Source organism: Porites lutea, chromosome 8, assembly GCF_958299795.1.
Source record: "Porites lutea chromosome 8, jaPorLute2.1, whole genome shotgun sequence".
NCBI classification, from domain to species: domain Eukaryota; kingdom Metazoa; phylum Cnidaria; class Anthozoa; order Scleractinia; family Poritidae; genus Porites; species Porites lutea.
Genome location: NC_133208.1, coordinates 27,214,425 through 27,236,924, shown reverse-complemented (window position 1 = coordinate 27,236,924; position 22,500 = coordinate 27,214,425). Strand labels below are relative to the sequence as shown.

Genomic DNA, 22,500 nt, shown 5'->3' with positions numbered 1-22,500 from the left:
GCTGTCTTTCAAGTTTAAACGATGAACCGGTTGCGTGACAGTATCCTTCTCGGAGTCACCCAATGTACTTCCGGCCCGGATGACTGCAATCTCAAGAATAGCCAGATTTATGGAAAACCTAGACCCCACTCTCCCCCCAGAAATGGTGCGTCGCGGCTTCATCCTTGATTCTGTCCAAAATTGTAGTTGCGTGAGGGCCATGCTCTTCGGAATACAGTATCCGTCCGGATTAAAACTTAGGCCGCGTTTAACTGCCGCCTGGTTAGCTCAGTTGGGAGAGCGCCGGTCTGCTAAGTGGGGGGGGGGGGGGGGTGGAGGGAGGGGGTACTGAGACTGAGTACTGCTAGGGAGGTTGGTGATAAGGAACGGCAAGCAGCGGCTTGTCGTATTTTAGCCTTGTCGTTTTACGAGGTTGGGGACTACATTAAAAGTATAGAAAGCAGCAAAGAGGAACTAGCTATATATTGCAAGGGATGAGGGAAACAGAAAGAGAAACATCAGTGTGCGATGTTCTGGCCAGGTCTTATCTGTGCGTCGGAGGATACAAACAGAGTATTGAGCAAAAATAGGGAAAGAGAAATAGACGCACGTGTTGTTCTTTCAGGTTCGTATTATGAGGTTGGTGACTATCATGATCTAAGCGTAGAATGTGGCAAACGAGCCCTGAGTATTACAAAGGAAGTAGGAAACAGAAAAAGAAAAGCGTGCTCTGTTTTGGCCAGGTCGTACTAACAAGATTATTGAAGAAACGACATAGCATAGATTAAGGTAAACAACAGCTAGTTACAGCAGATGCAAAAGAATTTCGGAAGGGTAGTTCAGCTGGGCCCAGTGGTTCGAAGGCCGATTAGCGCTTAACCCGAGGTTAAATTTAACCCGGGTTTCTTTTTCTTGTGTTTAAAAGCATTTTCTCAGATAATTTTCTCTGTTATTTTTAAAGTTTTCAAAAATCAACTTGTAGACAGAAAGAATTCAAACTGAAATGATTTTAAGCTTTCATATCTGAATTCAAATCTCGCACTAACCCTGGGTTATCTTAACCCAGCTTTGAACAACTCGGCCCAGGTAAAGAAGGCAAAGAGCTCATAATCGGTTTCATTATTGCCCTAATCAAATGTACTGTTAGAATTCAACCCATTTTGTTGTTTTTAACTTACTGGTCAGGATGAAAAGACGCAATGATAGCTTGACCTCGTGAAGTTTATTGACCCTAACATTTGCCGCGATGCTATGACTTATCAGTTCTACCGAACCGTGTTTTAATAAGTGACTGGACATTAATTGCAAGACCAAATAGAATCATGGCTTAAATGCCGTGTTTGAAAGAACAAGTATACCACTGTGTTGTGATGTTTTACAATCATGCCAAGGTCATTAAAGAAATCCAAGCTATAGTGGCAACTTCATCCTCTTCTTCGATGAAACACACTTTCTGGATAATTGTCTAAAGCTAATCGAGGTTCACAAACTAATTTACAGCCATGGCTTATAACCAGCTAGCTGTGGGGAACGTCTAAGGCGAACAGTTCACCTTGGGACTTAGAATACTGATAAATGTCCTCGTCAACTAAATAATAAATTGAACAAGAATAATTTCTAACTAAACCACTTAAGGTGCCTGCCAGGTAAGTAAAACTTGCTATTCGAGAATAGAAGAAATCTGTCAAACTCGTTAAATAGATTCTTTTTAAAAAAAATAAACTATCCTGAAAAAACACATTGGTCGTTTTTACACTAAGGACGCATTATCCGTCTAGGCGAACTTGGGCAAACATTTGTAGTTCGTCTGCATGGTTATGCGTCTCAAGTATGAAAACAGGTTCAAGACGCATTGTGCGTCTGGACGAACTTTCCTTCTAAATACCTCTTCAACAACGTACCACGAAAGGTAGTTGGTCTGAACGCATAATGCGTCTTGTGCCCGTCATTATACTTGAGACGCATAACCAGAACAACTACGAATGTTTGCCCAAGTAAGTCCAGACGGCCGATAAATGTACATGTTATTACGTCGGTAAAGTCGATTAGACATCACACTACACTTGCTGTTTTTAAGAAATAAAACGCTCGGAAGGTAGCTAAATAAAATACGTGAACTTATCGAAATAAATGATATTAATAAATACAACGTCCTAGTCGTGTCTCATTTCATATTTAAGATAATTTGCTAAATTTGTTTTAAAACAGTCAAGTGACTTAGGATTTACAATCGCTAAAGGCAAAGAACTCCATTCACAAATGGATTTAAGGAAAAAAGAGAACTTGAAAACGTCCTTCCGAATATTGGGTATTCTATATTTAAAGGCATGGATCCTACATGCCCAGGTCTCGCCACTCGGCACAAGAAATTTTTCTGTTTTAATATCTACAAGACTATGACTCAGTTTGTAAGTTAGTGTTAATCTGTTTTCCTTTCTTCTCATTTCTAAAGTATCACATTCCAGCTCTCTAAGTATATCTGTAATGCTAAGCTGTTCGGTTAAAATTCTGGAAGCAAAAACATGCCGCCTTTCTTTGAACTCTTTCTAGTGTAATAAGCAACATCATCAACCAAGAACGTCTATTTATAAATTTTATAGACACCGACCTTTTGTTGACATAAAATATTTACAAGCCAACTAATGGATGAAACAAGAGGATAATTCAAACTAAAAATCTGTAACTGATGGACTGATGGAGGTTAGGAAGACGCCGATCTATGCGCATCTGGTATTAACCTGTTGAAAAAAAGTTGTTAGTGGTGTGGGGATGTTACCCAGACAGAATATAAAAGGAGGATGTACTATTTGCAGGAGGCTAACAAACTATTTTGATGCCGAGGTTTCTTATTACTTTTACTCAGTTACAAAAAAACAAGAACTACCCGTCAGTGAAAACCAAAATGCGAAAAGTTCTACCCTCCAAGAATACGTTTAACGAAAAAAAGTTAGCACAGAGTGATTTAGTCATAAGGACTGAAGACAATACAGTTCAAGGAGAGTTTGCAGCGATTAATGTCGTCCCATGTAAAGGAATACGGATTCTGGAATCCAGGAAATTTTTGATTGTGGAATCCGGAATCCTGGGCTTTGGAATCTCGAATACAGCTCAAGGAATCCGGAATTCCACTCTAATAAGATTGGAATCCGGAGTTCAAGTTCAACTGATAAAAAATCATGGTACGGAAACCAGTACCTGGAATCCAGAATCCACGGGGTGGATCATAGACTGTCTTGGATTCCTTTACATGGGGCGAATTAATGGCATGAACTTTTGATGATCCCAGATTCACAGCAAATTATGACCTTACATGTTACTTTCTGCAGTTCATCCAGATTAATACTATTTCCACTTTTTCTTTCTCTAATCAACTTCTTCCTAAAATGTACTTGCGGTCAGAAGGATCGTTCAAATTGGCAATCGTTTTCTGATATCTCTTTCCAAATAACATAAAACGTTAACCATCTGATAACCATTGAAACCAAAATAAACCAACCGGTGCCTGTCACGCAGGCTATACTAATGTTTGGCTAGCTTTGCTATTAAGAAGATCCTTGTTTACGTTTAAAAAGCATTTACCGCCGGTCAAGCCTACATTCACCGTCAAAATTGTCCAAACATCCTACATTTTCGTAACTGCCTACTGCCTAATTTCGAACCCATACTTTTCTATAAAGACCTGCAAACTAAAAAAACCTCTTTAAATCGAGCGAGTGTCTATCATGGTTCACTCTGAACCTTTGAGTACAATAACTGTGTATGTGCTGACACGTGCCAATAAAAACCTTAAATATGTTTGACTGAGTGACAACCATTCACAATTTTTGAAAGGTAAATCCTCCGAGAGAACCCATGCAAGGCCCATGTCATAGGTATAGAACAATTTTTCTTTTTCTTTTTTTTTTTTGGTTTGTTTTTGTTCCGTTTTGTTTTATTTATTTCTTTATTTGACCAGGTAATCAGTTAAACAGATTTATTCAACGTTTCTTTTGCGCCGGAAAATTAAGGGGATAAAAACAAGTGACATTCGCGGGTAGTTTGTTGTCGTACTCACTTGTCTCAGTATAGTGGGGCCAGCCTCGAAAAACCTCCGGATCACTGAGGATATGAACGGTGAGAGAGGCGGCCATTAAACTCGCGAAATTTTTCCAGCAATCTGTACCGGATTTTCTGCCATCTTTGTAGTCTGAGATGCCTTTAATTATAATCCATGGAATGTCCAAATCGTGAGCTGCTGCATGTAGACCTAGATTCGAGTGAAATGATTTTAATACCTATTAGACTAGTAAGGGAATCCAAGACAGTCGTGGATTCTGGATTCCACGTCCTGGACTCCGGACTCCGGATTCCAGGTACGGGATTCCGGATTCTTTGTCACTGGAACTTGGATTCCGGATTCTAATCCTTATCGTAAGTGGGATTTCGGATTCCAAAGCCCAGGATTCGCGTTCCCGCAAGCAAAAATTTCCCCGATTCCGGAATCCGGATTCTGTTACATGGGGAGAGGCTAGACATGCAAATTTAGACAAGTGGTTAACAGAAAGCTGGTTTTGTTTTTAATTTGCTTCAATGTGTTATTCATTTATTTATTTATTTATTTTAAAACTAAACTAGGAAAAGTTTCCGTTAGCGTTGAATGGAGATTGATATGGGATAGCAGCTGCTAATTAAAACATTACTTAGGAAAGAGAGAAAAAAAAATGAATTAAAAACTTAACTAAATGCCTTTTGAAGTGTCAAGGTCTTTAGAGGAAGTTGTAGTGGAAGTTGTTCGCCAACGAAAACGTCGCCATTTTTAAAATTATCTGAGCCAATTGAAGAGTTAGACGTTTACAGGGCAATGGTAGAATCTTGGTTCAGTTATTGTAACTCAATGGACCCTGAGGGCTGGTCTGATTGGGGAAAAAGTAACCCAAACATCCCGCCTTTGATTTTTCAGGTAACGACTTTTCTGTAGGCTATGTAATATCTGTGTGACTGTATGCTTACCTAGCCCTTCTAATTCCATAGCAACTGCTTGTGGAAATCGCTTGATGAGTGTCTCGCGGCATTCTTTGTTATCAATCTCCCCCGGAACACTCAGAATATCACCACGATGTACTTTCACTTCAAGTGCTTTGGGATCTTTCAAAGGCGCTTTCCAACCATCTCCAGCATTAGGGATCATCCTTAAAGGAAGGGATTTCAAAGGAACTTTGTCTCCGAACTGCTCACTGGATGGAACACAGGTTATTAACTTCTCTGAAATAACCACGTCGCCTAGTTTGACTTTACTGGATTTTAGGCTATAGCAGACACCCACTAGAAACACAGCTTTAGGCCTCAGGCCTCTGACAGCTGCCAATACAGAAACCGCAGAGCCTCCAGCAGTGATTGAGCCCCTGCAGCACTTCATTACAGCAATTCTTAGTTTTATTTCACCTTCTCCAATATCCCCGAAGTACACGTATCCAAGGTCTTTCCTGTAGCTTTTAAAGAAACTGGAATTCAAACACGAAAGGCAACTCAGAAATTCACAGTCCTCCACCGTTAGCAACAACATGTCAGTTAAGAGAAGGCCATCATTCCAAGGCGATGATTTTGTAGGAAGGTCCTCATTCTCAAGGAGGGTAACAGTGACTTCTGCTTGGTAACTTGCAGTTTCTACGGAGAAAACAAAAGTCTACATTGACGGTCTGAGTTATGAATGCAATAAATACGATTTAACAGTAAATAGGTCTGAGTGTGAACATTGCTTCTTACGCCCTGCAATGTAAACATTTGTATGGAAAAATTGATATTGATATAACAAACTAAGCGGTAGAACAAACCGCAACCTTTTTAATGACCGCAAAACGATTAGAATATCACACTGGAAGCAAAGAAACAAAAGAAAAGCGAGGAAACTTTTATTCAATATTCGCTCAAATTTTTAACCATATCGGTTTTTCCGATACACATTCTTTTATTTCGACTGTCGTTGATGGTTGTTACCGTAGCTAAAATCAAACGCCTTGAGTACCTTCTTTAGGTGGAATGAGGCTGACATAGTGAAGCTCGTGCACATGACCCAGCACGAGTCGGTTGTTGGCAGTAACATCGTACTCTGGGCAAATTATTACGTCATCGTGATGACTACTGACCACTTGAATGCATGTTTCAAAGCAGTTTGCTGCACCGTGTAGAATCACGTGATCACCCCATGTACCATCTGTCATCATGCTCGTGAGGTAAGCATCCCAAGATGAATATCCGTCAACGAAATGGAAGAGCTCTGTCCCATCTGGCTGTGAGAGAAAAATCCCGTACTTAGTAAATAGCCAACACAGCGGTAGTTAATTAAAATCTTAGGTGGCTTACCGCTTAATGAAATGAAATAGTAGTGTCGCGATAAAAATTGTGTTCACATGAGAAGACGGGCAAGGCCAGTTGCAAAGACCTTGGTTTCCGCATCGGGGATCTAGGTAACGAGACTGGAAGTTTATCCATACTTTTGTTTTCGTCGACAAAATTGATTTCTATAGGAAGTAATGAAGAAGGACTCTCAGAGCTACAGCAAAACCTTTACGTTGTGCTCGTCACTAAAATATGATAATGTAGGTATATTAATTAAGTGTTTTTTTGAGTCTGCCATTTTGATCAATGAATGTCAAAGTGCTATTATTTTCAACAGCAATGTCACGTGGTTTCTCAGGGGAGCAAGCAAGCGACGAAAGCTGACAATGCAAGAAATCGCGGTCGAGTTTGTTCATTCTAGACAACAGAAAAGGAAAACTGTTTTCCTTAAAGACGATAATGGCAAATTTTGAGTGAAAGTGGTCATTATTGCCTTTTTTTTTCCTGGATGAAGTAGCGACCGTATAGATGTCCTGGCAGCAGGCAATACTAATGTTAAAGTTGTCGAAACTCCATTTTGCAAGGCTAAAACCGTCTCTTTTTGAGAGAATACACCAACTCGACCGCGATTACCCGGTTTGGCCACGGGGATTGTAATCCCTGATATGGCCCATACGTTGATGTGCCATTGGATAGGGTATGGCTTTTGCCTCTCTGTCCTAAACAGGGTGTATAATTTCGAGAGAATCTGTCCTAATTATAAACAGGGTTTGCCTCCACGGTTGATTTCAATTGCTTGATGAAATTTGTTTCTACTCCAAGTACACAAAAGCAATGACTATAACATGAATTTGCTCTCTTGTAATTGCCAATGGGCTTTAAAACAAGACGGCGTGCATTTTGTCCTTTGCCCTAAACAAGGTAATAAAGTTGAGGATATTTTCCCATGCAGGGTATGTATTTTAGGATTTAATTGTCCTAAACAGAGTCAGGGTTTCAAACCTTCAGAGGCTCAACTATACCCAAATACCGGTCGAGTTCCCCCGGGGGTATGGCAAATTTTATCACTTGTTTGCCCCTTGAAATACCACGTAAAAATTGCTTTTATCCCATCCATCCTAAAGCGCGTTCAAAGATGGCGGTATCCTAGGCCGTATCGTGAATAATATCTATTTTCGCGACCTTGTTCGACTCTGGCTTGCTCCGCTTAAGACTCTACACTAGAAAGCGTGCTCGCAGGCTACAGTTTCAATTTCGAATAGTCAATGTATCTAGAAAATATAAGCGAGAAAAAACTCACTTTGTAATTTCATAAGAACTTTTCCAGAAATTTAGGGTATTTACAAATGATATGCCAGAATTCAAAGAAAATGAAAGGAAGTGTAATGAATAGACTGTCAATAGCCAAAAAGATATTAAATCTTCGCCAAGGATCAGCAAATTTGAATAACCGTTGAGTCTTCGACCTAGGCTAAAGCAGAATGATTAAGTTACTGGCAACAATTAACATACCAGCGCAGGGTTTTCCTTGAGATATTGGACCACGGTTTTCCGTAACTGTCTATGTGAGATTTCAATTCCTTTTATAAGGCCGAGCTGTTCCGAAAGTGCAAAAAACATACAGTGACCCTCCCCTCGATTGTTAGAAACCACAAAGCCTTTTTCCGTAATGTTCTTCCTGAAATTCACCGACAACTCAGTTTTGCCAGTCCCTTCCTTGGATTCCAGTTCAATTTGTCGAAGAACAGGTAGTGCTGTTAATGAAAAAGAACACTATCAGTTATAATCTTTGATAGCTTAGCCCGGGGGGGTACTCAACAGAGCTTTACACGGGGAGGCTCCGTCCTGAGGTCCAAACCCTTACTCTTTTATATACCATTTTCGGCAGTAAAGGTACTCCTTTCGCATACCTTCTATTGACATGTGGTATCCCTTTCACATATCTAGTTCAATGCACTGTCCTTTAAAATATGAATAAACGACAACACCAGAACGCTTTATCGACTTTTTCACAGCCATAAAAAGCATATAGCTGAAGCCTAAAAAAGGTACCCCTTAGGGCGGAGCCTTCCCGTATAGGCCATTATTGGAAGTACCCTACCCGGGTAGCTTCTGTTTTGTACATTTCTGTGGCTGACAAATCCAAAGCGAACAAGACCTTAACACAGTTTTTTTTTCTTGTTTCTCTGCTTTAGGGTCTTTTGCCATATGCTCTATCTTATCTATGATTTAAAGCCCTCCAACTTCTCAATTAAAGAGCTAAAATTTAAGCATCATTAATAATTGTAACATAAAAAACTACTAAATACCAAGGTAGCTCCAGAATAAACGGTGCTCGGACCTACAACACCCTTCCAAGAATCATTAGACATGTAGAGACCCTCAGTGAATTTACAATCAAGCTAAAGCGCCATTTTAAACGGTAACGCCTGCGGTACATGTTGCCTTTGTAACTTAATTAATTGTCTGGTTTAAATGTTTTAATGTCTTTTTTGTGTGTTTTGTGTCAGGGCTCCATTTAAACTAGCTCTGCTAAATTGGATGCCCCTGGATAAATATTGATTAAAAAAATAAAATAATAAAAAATAACTGATACCTGTATCCTTCATTCTCTTAGAAAGCGGAGGAGTGTAAAAAGACACCTTTCTTTTGGATCTATTGCTCATACTGCTGGGGGGTAAGCCTGCGATGGACTAGCATCTCGTCCAGGGGGGAGTAGCAATGCTCCTAGATATGCTTCATGCTACGGAAGCCGGGATAAGCTCCGACCTTTTGGGCCTTTGAATGGCCCTATAAATAGATTTTAAAGTTACAGCCCAAACAATCATGCCAAAACTCGCTTCGGAATTGTAAACTTGTAAATCTGCTCAGAATTGAAAGACTCCGCCCTAAAAGAAAAACGAGGATTTGGAGGGTGATGAGCAAGATAAGGGTAATAAATATTAATGAAATTTCTTATGGGAGAATCATGCATGACATTGTCAGTCGTATGTTGAAATGTACTTAGGTACTGTTATAAGACACTTATCCACCCCCACAGAAATGTTATTACCTTCTAGTGAGAACCATTTTTCCAGTCCAGGCAGCGTCGGCATCTCAAGTCTTTTTGGACAGTGCCTTGGTATCCCCCCCTCTACTTTCAGAAGGCACAGACAGTCCTCGTGAGTACACCACTTCTGTTCGTGGATAGAACAAACCTGCTTATGTCGCAGACAACCAGGACATGCGACGCACCAGTCACACTTCAGGTTTCTCAACCACGACAGCTCGCGTATTAGGGTCTGCAATGTCTCTTCCAAAAACTTTCGAACAAGAAGAGCCACCTTGTTTGTTTCAGCGAACGATGCTCGGTTTCTTTCACGATGACTTCCCTTTGGTTGCGTCAAGATGATCTTGATAAATCTTTTCTTGCATAAAAGAATGAACTGGTGAAAGGAATTCTTCCCTATGAAAAACCGGGCGGCCCCATCGAAAAAATCTGGTGTTTCCTTGAAACCGCTCTCAGAATACCATCCAGCACACCGTGACACGAGCTGGCAAAAAAGACCGTGAGGGACAAAACCCCATTTAAAATGAAGGTATAGTGAACATGGATCTGAAGGTGATAGTTCCATTTCACAAAGGAATTCAGGTGGTGTCTTCAGTTGACAGGGTACAAAGTACATTTCATTTGTCGGCGACGTTATAAACTTGACGATCAATCCAAACTGCTCCATCATGTTCAGGATATCCTCCTTGATCAGGCCTTGCTGCTGACAACACTTAGAGAACACGTGATCAACTAGCTCCATGTGTAGGGCACCTGTCGTCTCCATTTCTTTCCATAACTGGGAATGTCTCGGTTCCTGACAAAACCGAAGAAGGCAATTCTTCAGGGAATCAAGGATCAACAAAACGTCACACTTATTAACGACCTAAGCGTTGTTATCTTTTTCTTGGGTGCTACTACAAAGGCAGAAATAGAGTATTTAGATGTACTGCATGGGGCGAAATAACCCAGCATTAAAACAAGTATGGATTTGGTGTTGAAGTAAGTTCCCAAAGAGGGGGGGGCTCGAACTTCGAGCACTTCGAATACTTGGAGTACAAGTCCCGTAATAGTTGGAGAGACAATGTAAAGCTCAGGGCCATACATTTATTAATACATCTGGTACGTTAGTACATAATATATTGAGTTTCAGCAGATAACGACAAATACTGGTTATCCTTTTACCAGATACCATTTAGATTTTAAATGTGCAAGAGGCAGGCCGGCAAAGGGATATCGTACGGTTTTTTTTCCTTTGTTTGTTGTTTTTTCGTTGTTCGTGAAATAATTAAATACACTTTTTTCGGTGGAACACATTAATGACGTTGACATCATAAATAAGACGTCTGACGTTAGGGTAAGCTCCAACTCGTATGTCAGGTTCTGAAATCACATGAATTAAAGTAAAGGTTGGGTTGTCTGCCGCTTTGCTCGTTGCACACATTTAATTGTTGTGACTAGGGTTCACTAATATTTAGCCAGTTTTAAGACTACATATGTCAACAAAAAACGACACTAAAATGACTCTAATGAAGTTAATCATTGCCTTTAACTCTAGAAAATTTGTAAGCTAAAAGCTCTGGATCCTTTCGGGGGGCATCTGCCATGCCAAGTTGGTCTTTTGGGTTTAAGATAATCAAAAGTCTATAATCATCATCTAGGTAAATGAATGCGCCGCGGTTTTTCTGCGGCTATGGCAATGCAGGGAATTTATGACTTTTAAAACATTGAATGTCTCCGGTCCCCGTTATCTTGAAGATATTTTAAAATTTTACCATCAATCAAGGACATTACGGTCATCAAGGGATCATTTACGCCTTGAAGAACCAAATTTTAACATGAAAACTTATGGGCAGCGAGCGTTTTCCGTTGCTGCCTCCCGACTATGGAACAAGCTCCCCTTTGAAATTCGAGCTTGTTCTGTTGTTAATCTTTTTAAATCTAAGTTGAAATCGTTTCTTTTTAAAAAGGTATATGACATTTAGTTTCATCATATTCGTTTTTGTCTTCTTTCCTTTTTAAGATGTGCATGCTATAAATTTCCCAATATGTACAGTAGTGTTATATGTAAGCTCGTGATCAATGATATTCTTATGTCCTTTTTTACATTGTAAAGCGCCTAGAACAGCGATGTAAAAGTGCTATATAAATTCCATTATTATTAGTCATAATAAAGTCATAATAAAGTCATCGGGTCGCGCAGGGAAGAGTTTCATTGAAGAATTAACCTTCTGGGTTAAGCAATTTAATTCTGACTCTGACTTGAACTCGGTCGCTCTTAAAGCATTCATGGTGCTCCCAACTTTGATTTTGCAAAAACCATCCGCTACTTCCAAAAGCAAGGAGCATGTTGAAGCAATAGAGCGTCGATTAGCACTCTGGAAACAAGGGGACATTGATTTGCTGCTTAAAGAAGTGAGGTTCTTTCAAGGGAAATTTGTGAATTCCAAGAAACCTAGAAAGGTTAAAGACATATCCAAAGCCTTCTCAAAGCTGGTTCTGCAAGGAAAATTGACAGCTGCAATGAAACTCCTAGATAACGAGAGCGCGTCCGGTCTGCTCGACCTATCGCCAGATGTCCTGCAAGGGCTACAGGACAAGCACCCACAGGCAGCTGATATCGCAGAGGAGAGTTTGTTACATGGCCCAATTGATTATATTCCGCCAAATGTTTATGACCTCATAGACGAAGAATCGATCTACAACTCGGCAAGTAAAACCAAGGGCTCAGCCGGACCATCTGGAATGGACGCAGAGCTGTATAAGAGAATCCTGTGCTCTAAGAATTTCAAGACCGAGGGCAAAATATTGAGAGAAGAGCTAGCCGTGTTCACAAGAAATCTGCTAAGGAAATCGTACCACCCATCCTTACTTGAAGCCTTTACGTCCTGCAGGCTTATCCCGCTTGACAAGAACCCGGGAATCAGACCAATTGGTGTTGGAGAGGTACTAAGGAGAATAGTGGGGAAAACGGTCAGCGGTTTCTTAAAGGAGGAAATAAAAGAAGCGGCGGGTCCCCTACAAGTTTGCGCTGGTCATAATGCAGGAGCGGAGGCTGCGATCCATGCAATGCGTCAAGTGTTTGTTGAAGAGGGAACAGATGGAATATTGCTAATTGATTCTAGTAACGCTTTTAACCAAATGAATAGGTCAGCGGCCTTACACAATATCCAGATCATGTGCAATGAATTGGCGCTCTATGTTATTAACACATATAGAAGCCCATCTAGACTGTTTATTTGTGGGGGAGGTGAAATACTTTCTCGAGAAGGCACCACACAAGGAGATCCGCTAGCGATGCCATGGTACGCACTTAATACATCCATAATGATACAGAATTTGAGGGATCATTGCCCATTGGTTAAACAGGTGTGGCTTGCAGACGACTCAGCTGGAGGAGGGAGTATAGTGCAGTTATACAACTGGTACAGGCAATTGAGTAAGGAAGGTCATAAGTTTGGTTACCTTGTAAATGGGACAAAGAGCTGGCTTATTGTGAAGTCTAGGGAACTCGCGGAGGAAGCAAAGAGGGTGTTTGGAGAGGAAGTCAACATAACGACTGAAGGTCAGCGTCATCTTGGAGCAGTTATTGCGTCGCAAGAATACAAAGATCAGTATTGTGAGGAGAAGGTTCGTGCATGGAAAGAGGAAATCGAACGTCTCTCTGAAATAGCGAAGAGCCAGCCCCATGCGGCGTATATTGCTTTCACAAAAGGCTACAAGTCGAAGTTCACCTACTTCATGCGCACGATTGAATCATTTGAAGTTTATGTCGATCCAATCCAGGAAGTGATTGAAGATTTACTACTCCCAACTTTGTTCGGTCAATCAGAGCCTCTCCCTAACGAGGTGCGCAGACTTGCTACCTTAGCAACGGGTCAAGGGGGTCTAGGCATTCCTGATCTGAAATCCGAGGCACCGCAGCAGTTTGCTGCCTCGAGACTAATAACCACCGCGCACGTAGATTCTATTACTTCACAGAGTTCCATCATGGTGCCAGGAGAAAGATCTACGGAGGAGCTAAAGAGGCATCAACAATCACTTAAGAGAGCAAGTGCCAAAGAGAAAATGGATAGCATTGATTCAAGCCTCTCCCCAGGCCTGCTGCGTCTGGTTAATCAATCGAGGGACAAGGGCGCAAGTTCTTGGCTGAATGCGATGCCTCTCGCAGACAAAGGTTTAGCCTTCAACAAGCAAGAGTTCAGAGACTCCCTACGCTTGCGTTATGACTTGCCCTTAGTCGATTTACCAAGTCATTGCATATGTGGGGATAAATTCACCGTTAGTCACGCCCTCTCTTGTAAAAAGGGGGGGGGGTTGTAGCGCAGAGACATGACGGTGTACGGAACTTGTTAACGACATTCATCGACAAGATCTGCAATAATGTCGAAATCTAACTACGCCTTCAACCCCTGCACAACGAGCGACTTCATTTGAGGAGCGCTGTTACAAGTTCTGAGGCAAGGTTGGACATCAAAGCGGGAGGTTTCTGGGCAAGAGGAGTTACGGCATTTTTTGATGTTAGAGTTACGCACGTCAACTGCAAGTGTTACCAGAGCAAGCCAACATCGGAAGTATTCAAAGAGCAAGAAGAAGAGAAGAAGCGCAAGTACCAACAGCGGGTGTTAGATGTAGAAATGGGTTCGTTTACGCCTTTAGTGTTTGGAACCAATGGCGGAATGGGAAACGAGTGTCAGCGGTTCTTAAAGCATCTCGCAGACAAGATAGCTCAGAAAGACACCGAGCCTTATCATGTTGTAATCACTTGGCTCAGGACACAGATCTCGTTTGAACTCTTAAGATCGGTACATGCATGCGTCAGAGGTTCGCGAACGCCGTTTCGTAGCAAGATAGAGCAATCATTAGACTGTAAAATAAATGTCGCCAGTGCGGATATCTGAAATACGTGTCTATATGCTTTTATACTTAGGGCTTTTTATGGGCACTGGTTTAGCCGTCATTAGTATAATCCGATTGTACGATCTTAATATCTCTGCATAATGGAATTCTTTATTTCATAGAATTTTGAACTTTTATTATTAATCATATCTATTTCCTCTGCTTTTATGTAAGGTTAAGTTACTTCTATTTTTTAGAATTGGTAAATGAATAGTGTTTTGATGAATTAATTAGATTTTTTGTAACAGCAGGTTGATTGTAAATAGGAATTTAATTGAGGTTTTGTAATAAAGATTTTATTATTATACTAATTATTATTATTATTATTATTATTATTATTATTATTATTATTATTATTATTATTATTATTATTAGTAATGGTAACAGGACTGAGTGGAGTCCAATTCGGTCTGTAATCATACGAGTGATTAACAAAATCGGACGAACGCGTAGCGGGAGTCCGATTTGTTTAATCACGAGTATGATTACAGACCGAATTGGACGACACGAAATTCTGTTACCAATTAATCATAACTTTAACAAAATTTGTGATATAATAGGCTATTTTTAAATCAAAATACAAGAAATTCGAAAGTTTGTTTTGCTAGCAGAGAAAAAAAGCCATTTAAGCGCGCGCGTGATGGCGCGTACTGTCCAATTACTTAGGCATGACGCGTACTGTCCTATTAAACTGTCCAATTAAGGCTGAAATCAGGGCAGTTGATAGCCAATCAGATTTGACAATTTTGTTATAGTTATTATTATTATTATGATGATGATGATGATGATGATGATGATGATGATGATGATGATGATGATGATGATGACGGTGTGGGATGTTGTTTTCTGTGGAGGGGCTTGTAGTCATTATCCTCCACAAGACTGTAAATGTGGACTTGAATATGTTTCACTTACCATTTCGTTAAAAGAACGAATGGTTATGAGTTGTCTGAAGACCTCAATGAGCCATTGAGCTCGAAGCACAACTGTGTTGCGGTGCCTGACAATCATGCCAAGGTCATGATAAAAATCTAACATGGTGGCAACTTCATCCTCGTCTTCAATGAAGCAAACTTTCTGGATAATATCTTGAAGTTGTTCGAGGTTTAAATAATACACTTTCTTAGCAATTAAAGCTTTGACAACCTTCTCGAAGTTAAACCATCTGAAAGCCAAATAAAATAACAAGATCTTAAAGGGGAAGTTAAAGCATAACTGAACAATGACGGATCTCTAACACTAAAGTAAAAAATCCAAGCAAATGGACGACTTCAACCAGTTAACATAGGAGCCTGATCCTCTTTCGGTGCAAATTCGATAATGCGGCACCGTGCAATCGCTGGTCATTAAAGGTAAAGAGTTTTGTCTTTAACCACAAGCTTTTTTAAAAAGATCTAATGTTCGCTGCATGTGCAACGCTATGGATTTTAAACGAGGAATTACTAGTGAAATCATGACACTATAATTATTTTAAGAAATTGTGTGCAATAGTTTCGACCAGGAGGAGCCGCGTATGATCTTCAATATATGTGTACAATCTAGGTAACATTTGCAGTATTGGCCATTTCGGAGTTGCGTAGGGAACTGGGGCTAGTTTCAAATTTAAAATAATCGATAAACTGACACCAGCCATATAAAAGGTCATGTTGATATTGGTTATTTGACCAAGTTTGGTGCTCTAAGGTTGAACAGGGATCAAGTTATGACTCTTGAAACATGGTTAAAGATCCATACAAACGTTTGTAATTTTGTGACAGCGTCCCCTAAAAGCATAAATTATAAACTCTTAATTTCTTTTCACGATTTCTGTGATATTCCTGAAAATGAGCAAACATAGTGATTTTCGAATTAGTTCCTTCCAAGTAGCAGATGCATGAAAAATTTTACAGTTTAACAGAAAAACCGAAAAATATTTTAAAGAGTTTAATTATATCATTTTGAGGGACATTTGGCTGCATCTGTACACGATAAATTAATAGATAATGACCAATTTTTACATTCATGATGTTGTATATTTTAAGCTAAGCGGCACTACCCTATCATAAATCAAGTTAGTGTTGAAAGGCCCAGGTTCAATACTCCAAACTAACTTGTAATGGGTGACACTACAGCTGCCCCCGCTCTGTATATTATCAGTCAATAGTATCTTCTGCGTTGTTGCTCTTTCAAATATAACGATTCATAAAGGATATTTCACAAATATTCCATACAATAGGTGAGATAAAAACAGGAAAACGCAAGGTTCCATGCAGTGTCTTCATTTAAACTTTATAGAAGGACATCTGTAAGCAGGGATTGAAATAAGTCGACACAATTTAATTGGCAGCGAATTTCTGTAATCGCCCATCGCTCTGCTCGTAATAAGCTAGCAGTTGATTTGTTCGTCTTGTTTGTTTGTGGACTGAGTGTTATTCCCCAAAGAGAGAGAAAGATTGTCTGGCAAATTGTTTCCAGTGAAAGATTTGTGAACTCGTGTCTGGCAAACTCTTCAAGTGTTTGTATATATAGCAATTATTCACCGAAGTGGAGGTGGCTAGTCCTGGATATTTACCGAACTGCGAAGCAGTTCGGTAAATATCCATGACTAACCACCGACACTGAGGTGAATAATTGTTTTAGTATATACTAAAACAGTGAGATAATTGAGCACAAAAATGACGATTTTTAACTCAAATACTGTTGCCAACGATTACAATTTTGGCGCGTAATGACCGGGCGGCCGCGGCCGTCGCTTTTTTTTGCCGACAATTAAAACTTTTGAAGGCATTTGTTTAGCTCTTGCGGGGAAATTTCTTCAAAAGGAGTTGTGAATTCTTTTTGTATTTAAAATCATTTTATAAAAAAAGATTATTAAATATAGTTTTAAGCTTATTTATGAACAACTCAACTAAATAAAGTAAGCAAGACTTAAACTTAATTTGCATTTGTAAACAAAAACTTTTTCACCGGTTTTATCGATAAATTCGTGCCAAAAAGACAAAGCTTTACCTGTTAAAACTTCCAATCCGAACTTCGTCACCTTCTTCGTGTATTTCGGAAACAGCTTGCTTGATTAGTCGTGAAATTTCTTTGTTTGTTTACGGCAGCAAACTGGGAAGGCATTTTGCTCGCAACTTAAGCGAGTTTGGCGTTGCTCGCTCGGAGGAACTGGAGGTGAATCAGTGAATAGTGCAGGATATTCACTGATTGAGTAGCCAATAAGAGCGCGCGAAAAACACTATCCACTGTTTTAGTATATACTAAACACAATTATACGCACCTTATAACTTCATCTGCTCTTAACGAGCGTCTTTTGGTCCATAACTTTCAAAACAGCTGCTCCCAGAATGTCAGATCACCGATAACGCGTAACGCAAAAGATTATCGAAGTATGACCGTACAATAAATGACACAAAATTTACCAATTATAGCGTCACTTCGGGATTTTCTGTTTTACGTCATCCTAACCATATCTTACTTGCGGGCGCGAACAATAGAAAACGTCATCATTACCCAGCGATTCCTCGCGACCCCTGTTTAAGCAAATCGAGGTTTTTTCTGGCATACGGACTGTATATTTCAACTGTAAGTACTTTCCTTAATATACGCGCAAGCTACTAGAGTGCCTCCTCGGATTTGGCCTTCTGGGTGATATCCCTGCAGGGGCAATAAATTTTTATATCGTTGTAAAGGGGAAAACAGCCGGTTCGGTGAGCATCTACTTTCTCCTGCAAAGATTTCCCTTTTTCCCCGATGAAAATTTTGCCGCACTCACGGGAAATCGTTCGGTTCGCGCCGCCTTGTTAAGCCGGATCGACTGCTTTGGAACAAGGTAAAGATGATCTATAGAGACTCGCTGGTATTGTACTCCCGTAGGGCAATGGAAACTCTGAAACTATCTACATTATAAGGCTTCACCCTAATAACTTCAACAGGGATAGTGGATGCGTGGATGTTCACGGTAAGGAAACACCAAATGAGGATGGCAAATCCGCCAACAGGACTTTACTTAAATAGAAAAGAACATTGTGGCAGAAAAAGTACTGGCTAATCATTCGACCTTATCACCTGAAGCAGACAAGCAGTAAACAGTCATAACGTCGAGGTGCCTAAATCATGAGACAAACATTAAAATAGGGTGAAAGTGTTTTTCTTAACTAAATAACTTACCGAATTGGTACCTCTTCTCCCATGTATGGTTCTTGCTTCAAAACTTCAATCATTCTTTTCTGAAGTGCGGCAACTCCCTGATCAGCTGAACCTTGAGTATTATCGACAGAGAAGAAAGGACGAATCACGTGACGTTCGTAATCCTTTCCAGAAAGTTCCTGCTGAATCTGCAATTCAACCTCCTTGATGTCTTGATATGGCTTATCTGCATGTGTTCCTACGATGATTACTGGAGGGCGACAGTAAGGCAGGTTCTCCACTTTGGTTTTCTTGTCATTCACTTCCGGTTTTAGCGAGCACATAGTGTTTAAAGAGACCAGCCACGACAACAAGTTTTCTAAATTTGTTTCCTTATTTGGATTACTGAGAAGAATTTTCCGAATTCCTTGTTTGAAACAAGGCTGAGCGGTTTCCTTTGATCCTTTGCTGAGATCGTACACAAGCATATAAACTGCTCGAGTGGATAAAAAAACTGGGTAAGATGCATAGTAAAGATGTTGACCAGCAAAGTCCCACAAATCAAGGGTCATATGATGTTCCACTGTTGCTGTATCACTTTCAAGGTTCAAGCTTCCCAAAAGTTGAACAAGATGATCTGTAAATTCCGCTGGAGGCAAACTGGGGTCGATTTTTACGTCAGCTGGGACGGCTGTATCTGCCTCCTTTTCAACGGCTTTACCAAATGTACCCTAAAACGATTTTACGAGGTTAAAATGCTACTACTTCAAAAACATACAGCAAAAAATCTCTATGCGATCGTCCTCCATAGGCGACCACCTATGCAAAACACCCGAAAATTTTTCCAGTTAAAAAAAAACTACGGCATCAACCTCTCCTCATGCAGCCTCTCTCCTCCGCAGAGGCCTCTTTGTTTCGTATAGAGGTTTTTTTTAATTGTTGTAATTTTTAATGTAATACTAAGAGAGAATGAGCTAAGATCTATTCTCTCTTGGTAATAACCAGCGGGAGCTTATGCGGAAGAGAAAGCCATGCAGCCGTAATCGTAGAGGGCACCAGATCTAAACACTTTTCCGCCAATTTACGTTTTGGAAAGTCTCAAGAAAAAAAATACAGAAGTAAATCACACCGAACGTATTAAAAAGTAGGTTAAAAATCACTTGCCTGAGTGATTTCTAGGCCACAAAAAAATAAGCAAAAACTGTCATCCCTGAAATTAACGCCTTATATCTTTTTATTAGAGCGCTCGTTTAGAATTCCGCTTTATACATGACACACTGTAGTCTACCAAGTTTACCCCTTGTATCTTGTACCTAAGTTTACCCCAAGTTTACCCCTTGTATCTGTGTTGAATTCTTGGACACAAAATTGTCGGAAAGTCAAATTTTGATACTACCGAATGTGTCCCGCCTAAAGCACGAGTTCCAAGCTTTAATTTTGTTTATAATAAGCTGCAATGTTTTCAAGGACTTCTGAGGCGAAAAAAAAAGTATAAAGAATTTATTTTGGTATTGAATTTGGTTGAAATTTCGAAAGAGTTCCTTAGTTTTATTGATTTAAAAATCACTGAAACAAGGTTAACTACCATTCAGAGCCCGTTTGTTACTTTTGAATATACAGCTATTTCGAGAAAGGTTGTCGGCAAAAGTGCACGCAACAATCCCGAAAGGTATTGTGGATGGTTTTGAGTTCACTGTTCTTCAAAGAAATTTAAAAGAATGGCACGAGAGGCCATGGACGTATGTTTGCGAGTGCTAAAGGAAAGCAGCAATAGAGTTTCGACAGCTACATTGTCAGGAACAGCGTGTTGATCATATCCCATATTACCTTTCGGGATTGTCGCGTGCACATTTTTCCGACAACCTTTCTCGAAATAGCTTTAAACATTTGGTTCGTAGTATCCGTGCCACACGTGCACGTGAAGGCTTTAAATTATGCGCTTATCTTTTATCTATTTATGAATATCTCGTAAAAAAAGGCGATATCAGTCGTTGTACTTCGTGCGTACGCTTTAAATAAATGCATAACAATGAGACCCGCGACCTTAAACTAAACAATTTAGAAAGAGCTACTTGGGCCCAAAATCTTACACTTTCCAGCTAGCAGAGGCCTCTCATAACAACAGAAAAAAGAAAGGAATGAGAGAGAACTCTACCGACCCCCGACGCTTTCTTTTTATGTAGCCGCTGCTCAGATTTGTCGTCGGAACTGTTCTGTTTTCAAAACCGATTTCGTTTTTAAAGTGCAATGGGCGTGCCATTTGAGATTGTAAGTTGCGCCCACACGGTTTTATGGCCTCCACGAACTCCGCGGGACCCTGACCTGTTTTTTTCTTCATGGGCTTACCTCAAATAGACTTACATCTCTTAGCATTTCTTCCAATTCATTTTCTTCGTCATTTTTTGCCACATTTCCTCCTTCTTCAGCTTCGTCGTTAATTTCTTGGAGTTCCATAGCTACCATCTTTGCAAGATCCGAAGCAAATTGAGGCACTCCTAGCTTTTCATCGGTGCGTTTCCAGTTCTTCACTTGATCGATGTCCACTTCGAATTTCGAGGGATCAACTTCAATTCCGTCAGTACTTTCTTCCCCAGGGTCAAAAGGCAGACCTAAGAAGGACTTCTTCAAACTTGTCTTCCCTGCACGATCTTGACCTATCAGCATGATTCGTGCTCGGTAAACCTTTACTTTTCCAGTTTTTAAAGCATTTTCATAAGCAAGCTTTGCTCTTGGACCTCGTGCTATGACCTCTTTCGGAACTAGATATATAAAACATTTGTACTGCAGTTATCACTCAACAAAGAAAAAAGTTTCTATATTTTTGGCTACATTATTGCAAGAAAATATTAAGGAAAATTCAAGGGAATTAATTTAATCACATAAAAGGATTAGTGAGCAAAGCTATTTTTTAAGGCTGGAATTATACTAGAAGTTGCACCTTAGCAATAAACTGCATGAAAAATCAACTCAAAAGATCTAGAATCTGCCACTTCCGAGTTCCAAAACCCTCACTTTCAAACCTAGGCTAAGAGCGAAACGTTTCTTGTGATAATGAATTTCACGCTTCGCGCTTAGCCTCGCTTTGAAACAGACGATTGGAGCAACTCGGAAATGGCCCCAGTGTATACTAACTTGTTTCCATATCTCAAACCGCCCTTGGATACCTTGTGATGCCTACACAAAGTAATTTCATACAAATGAGTGAACCCTGACAATAGTTATTAGAGTTAAGCACTAACAATACTGATTAAGGTTAAGTACTGAAAATACTGATACGGGTTAAGCACTAACAATACTGATTAGGGTTAAGTACTGAAAATACTGATACGGGTTAAGCACTAACAATACTGATTAGGGTTAAGTACTGAAAATACTGATACGGGTTAAGCACTAACAATACTGATTAGGGTTAAGTACTGAAAATACTGATACGGGTTAAGCACTAACAATACTGATTAGGGTTAAGTACTGAAAATACTGATACGGGTTAAGCACTAACAATACTGATTAGGGTTAAGTACTGAAAATACTGATACGGGTTAAGCACTAACAATACTGATTAGGGTTAAGTACTGAAAATACTGATACGGGTTAAGCACTAACAATACTGATTAGGGTTAAGTACTGAAAATACTGATACGGGTTAAGCACTAACAATACTGATTAGGGTTAAGTACTGAAAATACTGATACGGGTTAAGCACTAACAATACTGATTAGGGTTAAGTACTGAAAATACTGATACGGGTTAAGCACTAACAATACTGATTAGGGTTAAGTACTGAAAATACTGATACGGGTTAAGCACTAACAATACTGATTAGGGTTAAGTACTGAAAATACTGATACGGGTTAAGCACTAACAATACTGATTAGGGTTAAGTACTGCCTTTACTGATTAGGGTTAAGCACTGCCTTTACTGATTAGGGTTAAGTACTGCCTTTACTGATTAGGATTAAGCACTGCCTTTACTGATTAGGGTTAAGCACTGCCTTTACTGATTAGGGTTAAGTACTGCCTTTACTGATTAGGGTTAAGCACTGCCTTTACTGATTAGGGTTAAGTACTGCCTTTACTGATTAGGATTAAGCACTGCCTTTACTGATTAGGGTTAAGTACTGAAAATACTGATACGGGTTAAGCACTAACAATACTGATTAGGGTTAAGTACT

At 39.9% G+C, this 22,500-nt stretch overlaps 4 protein-coding genes across 5 annotated transcripts in view; 1 reads left to right on the top strand and 3 right to left on the bottom strand.

The window, feature by feature from the left end:
• The window catches only part of LOC140946141 (uncharacterized), a 106,540-nt gene that overhangs the window by 9,613 nt on the left and 74,427 nt on the right, over nucleotides 1-22,500 (bottom strand). The gene's annotated exons all lie outside the window — the stretch shown is intronic.
• LOC140945455 (uncharacterized) overlaps nucleotides 2,013-22,500 on the bottom strand; it is a 105,747-nt gene continuing 85,259 nt past the window's right edge. The window contains exons 5-7 of the mRNA XM_073394478.1: nucleotides 4,969-5,622; nucleotides 4,034-4,225; nucleotides 2,013-2,717 (exon numbers count right to left, since the gene is read on the bottom strand). Coding sequence (XP_073250579.1) covers nucleotides 2,713-2,717; nucleotides 4,034-4,225; nucleotides 4,969-5,622 — 851 coding nt within the window. The 3' untranslated portion in view covers nucleotides 2,013-2,712. The remainder of the gene's footprint in view (nucleotides 2,718-4,033; nucleotides 4,226-4,968; nucleotides 5,623-22,500) is intronic.
• The window catches only part of LOC140946664 (uncharacterized), an 18,556-nt gene continuing 2,019 nt past the window's right edge, over nucleotides 5,964-22,500 (bottom strand). The window contains exons 2-7 of the mRNA XM_073395772.1: nucleotides 20,675-21,087; nucleotides 18,371-19,059; nucleotides 15,137-15,386; nucleotides 9,347-10,139; nucleotides 7,807-8,048; nucleotides 5,964-6,245 (exon numbers count right to left, since the gene is read on the bottom strand). Of these exons, the coding sequence (XP_073251873.1) occupies nucleotides 5,964-6,245; nucleotides 7,807-8,048; nucleotides 9,347-10,139; nucleotides 15,137-15,386; nucleotides 18,371-19,059; nucleotides 20,675-21,087 (2,669 nt within the window). The remainder of the gene's footprint in view (nucleotides 6,246-7,806; nucleotides 8,049-9,346; nucleotides 10,140-15,136; nucleotides 15,387-18,370; nucleotides 19,060-20,674; nucleotides 21,088-22,500) is intronic.
• On the top strand, nucleotides 11,821-13,675 carry LOC140946122 (uncharacterized). Its single transcript, XM_073395199.1, has one exon. It carries the CDS (start codon nucleotides 11,846-11,848, stop codon nucleotides 13,643-13,645), a length of 1,800 nt encoding a protein of 599 aa, XP_073251300.1. The 5' UTR covers nucleotides 11,821-11,845; the 3' UTR covers nucleotides 13,646-13,675.

Bases quoted from the DNA above. Each gene is read 5' to 3' on its own strand.
- LOC140946122 (XM_073395199.1), top strand. From the start codon at position 11,846: ATGAAACTCCTAGATAACGAGAGCGCGTCCGGTCTGCTCGACCTATCG.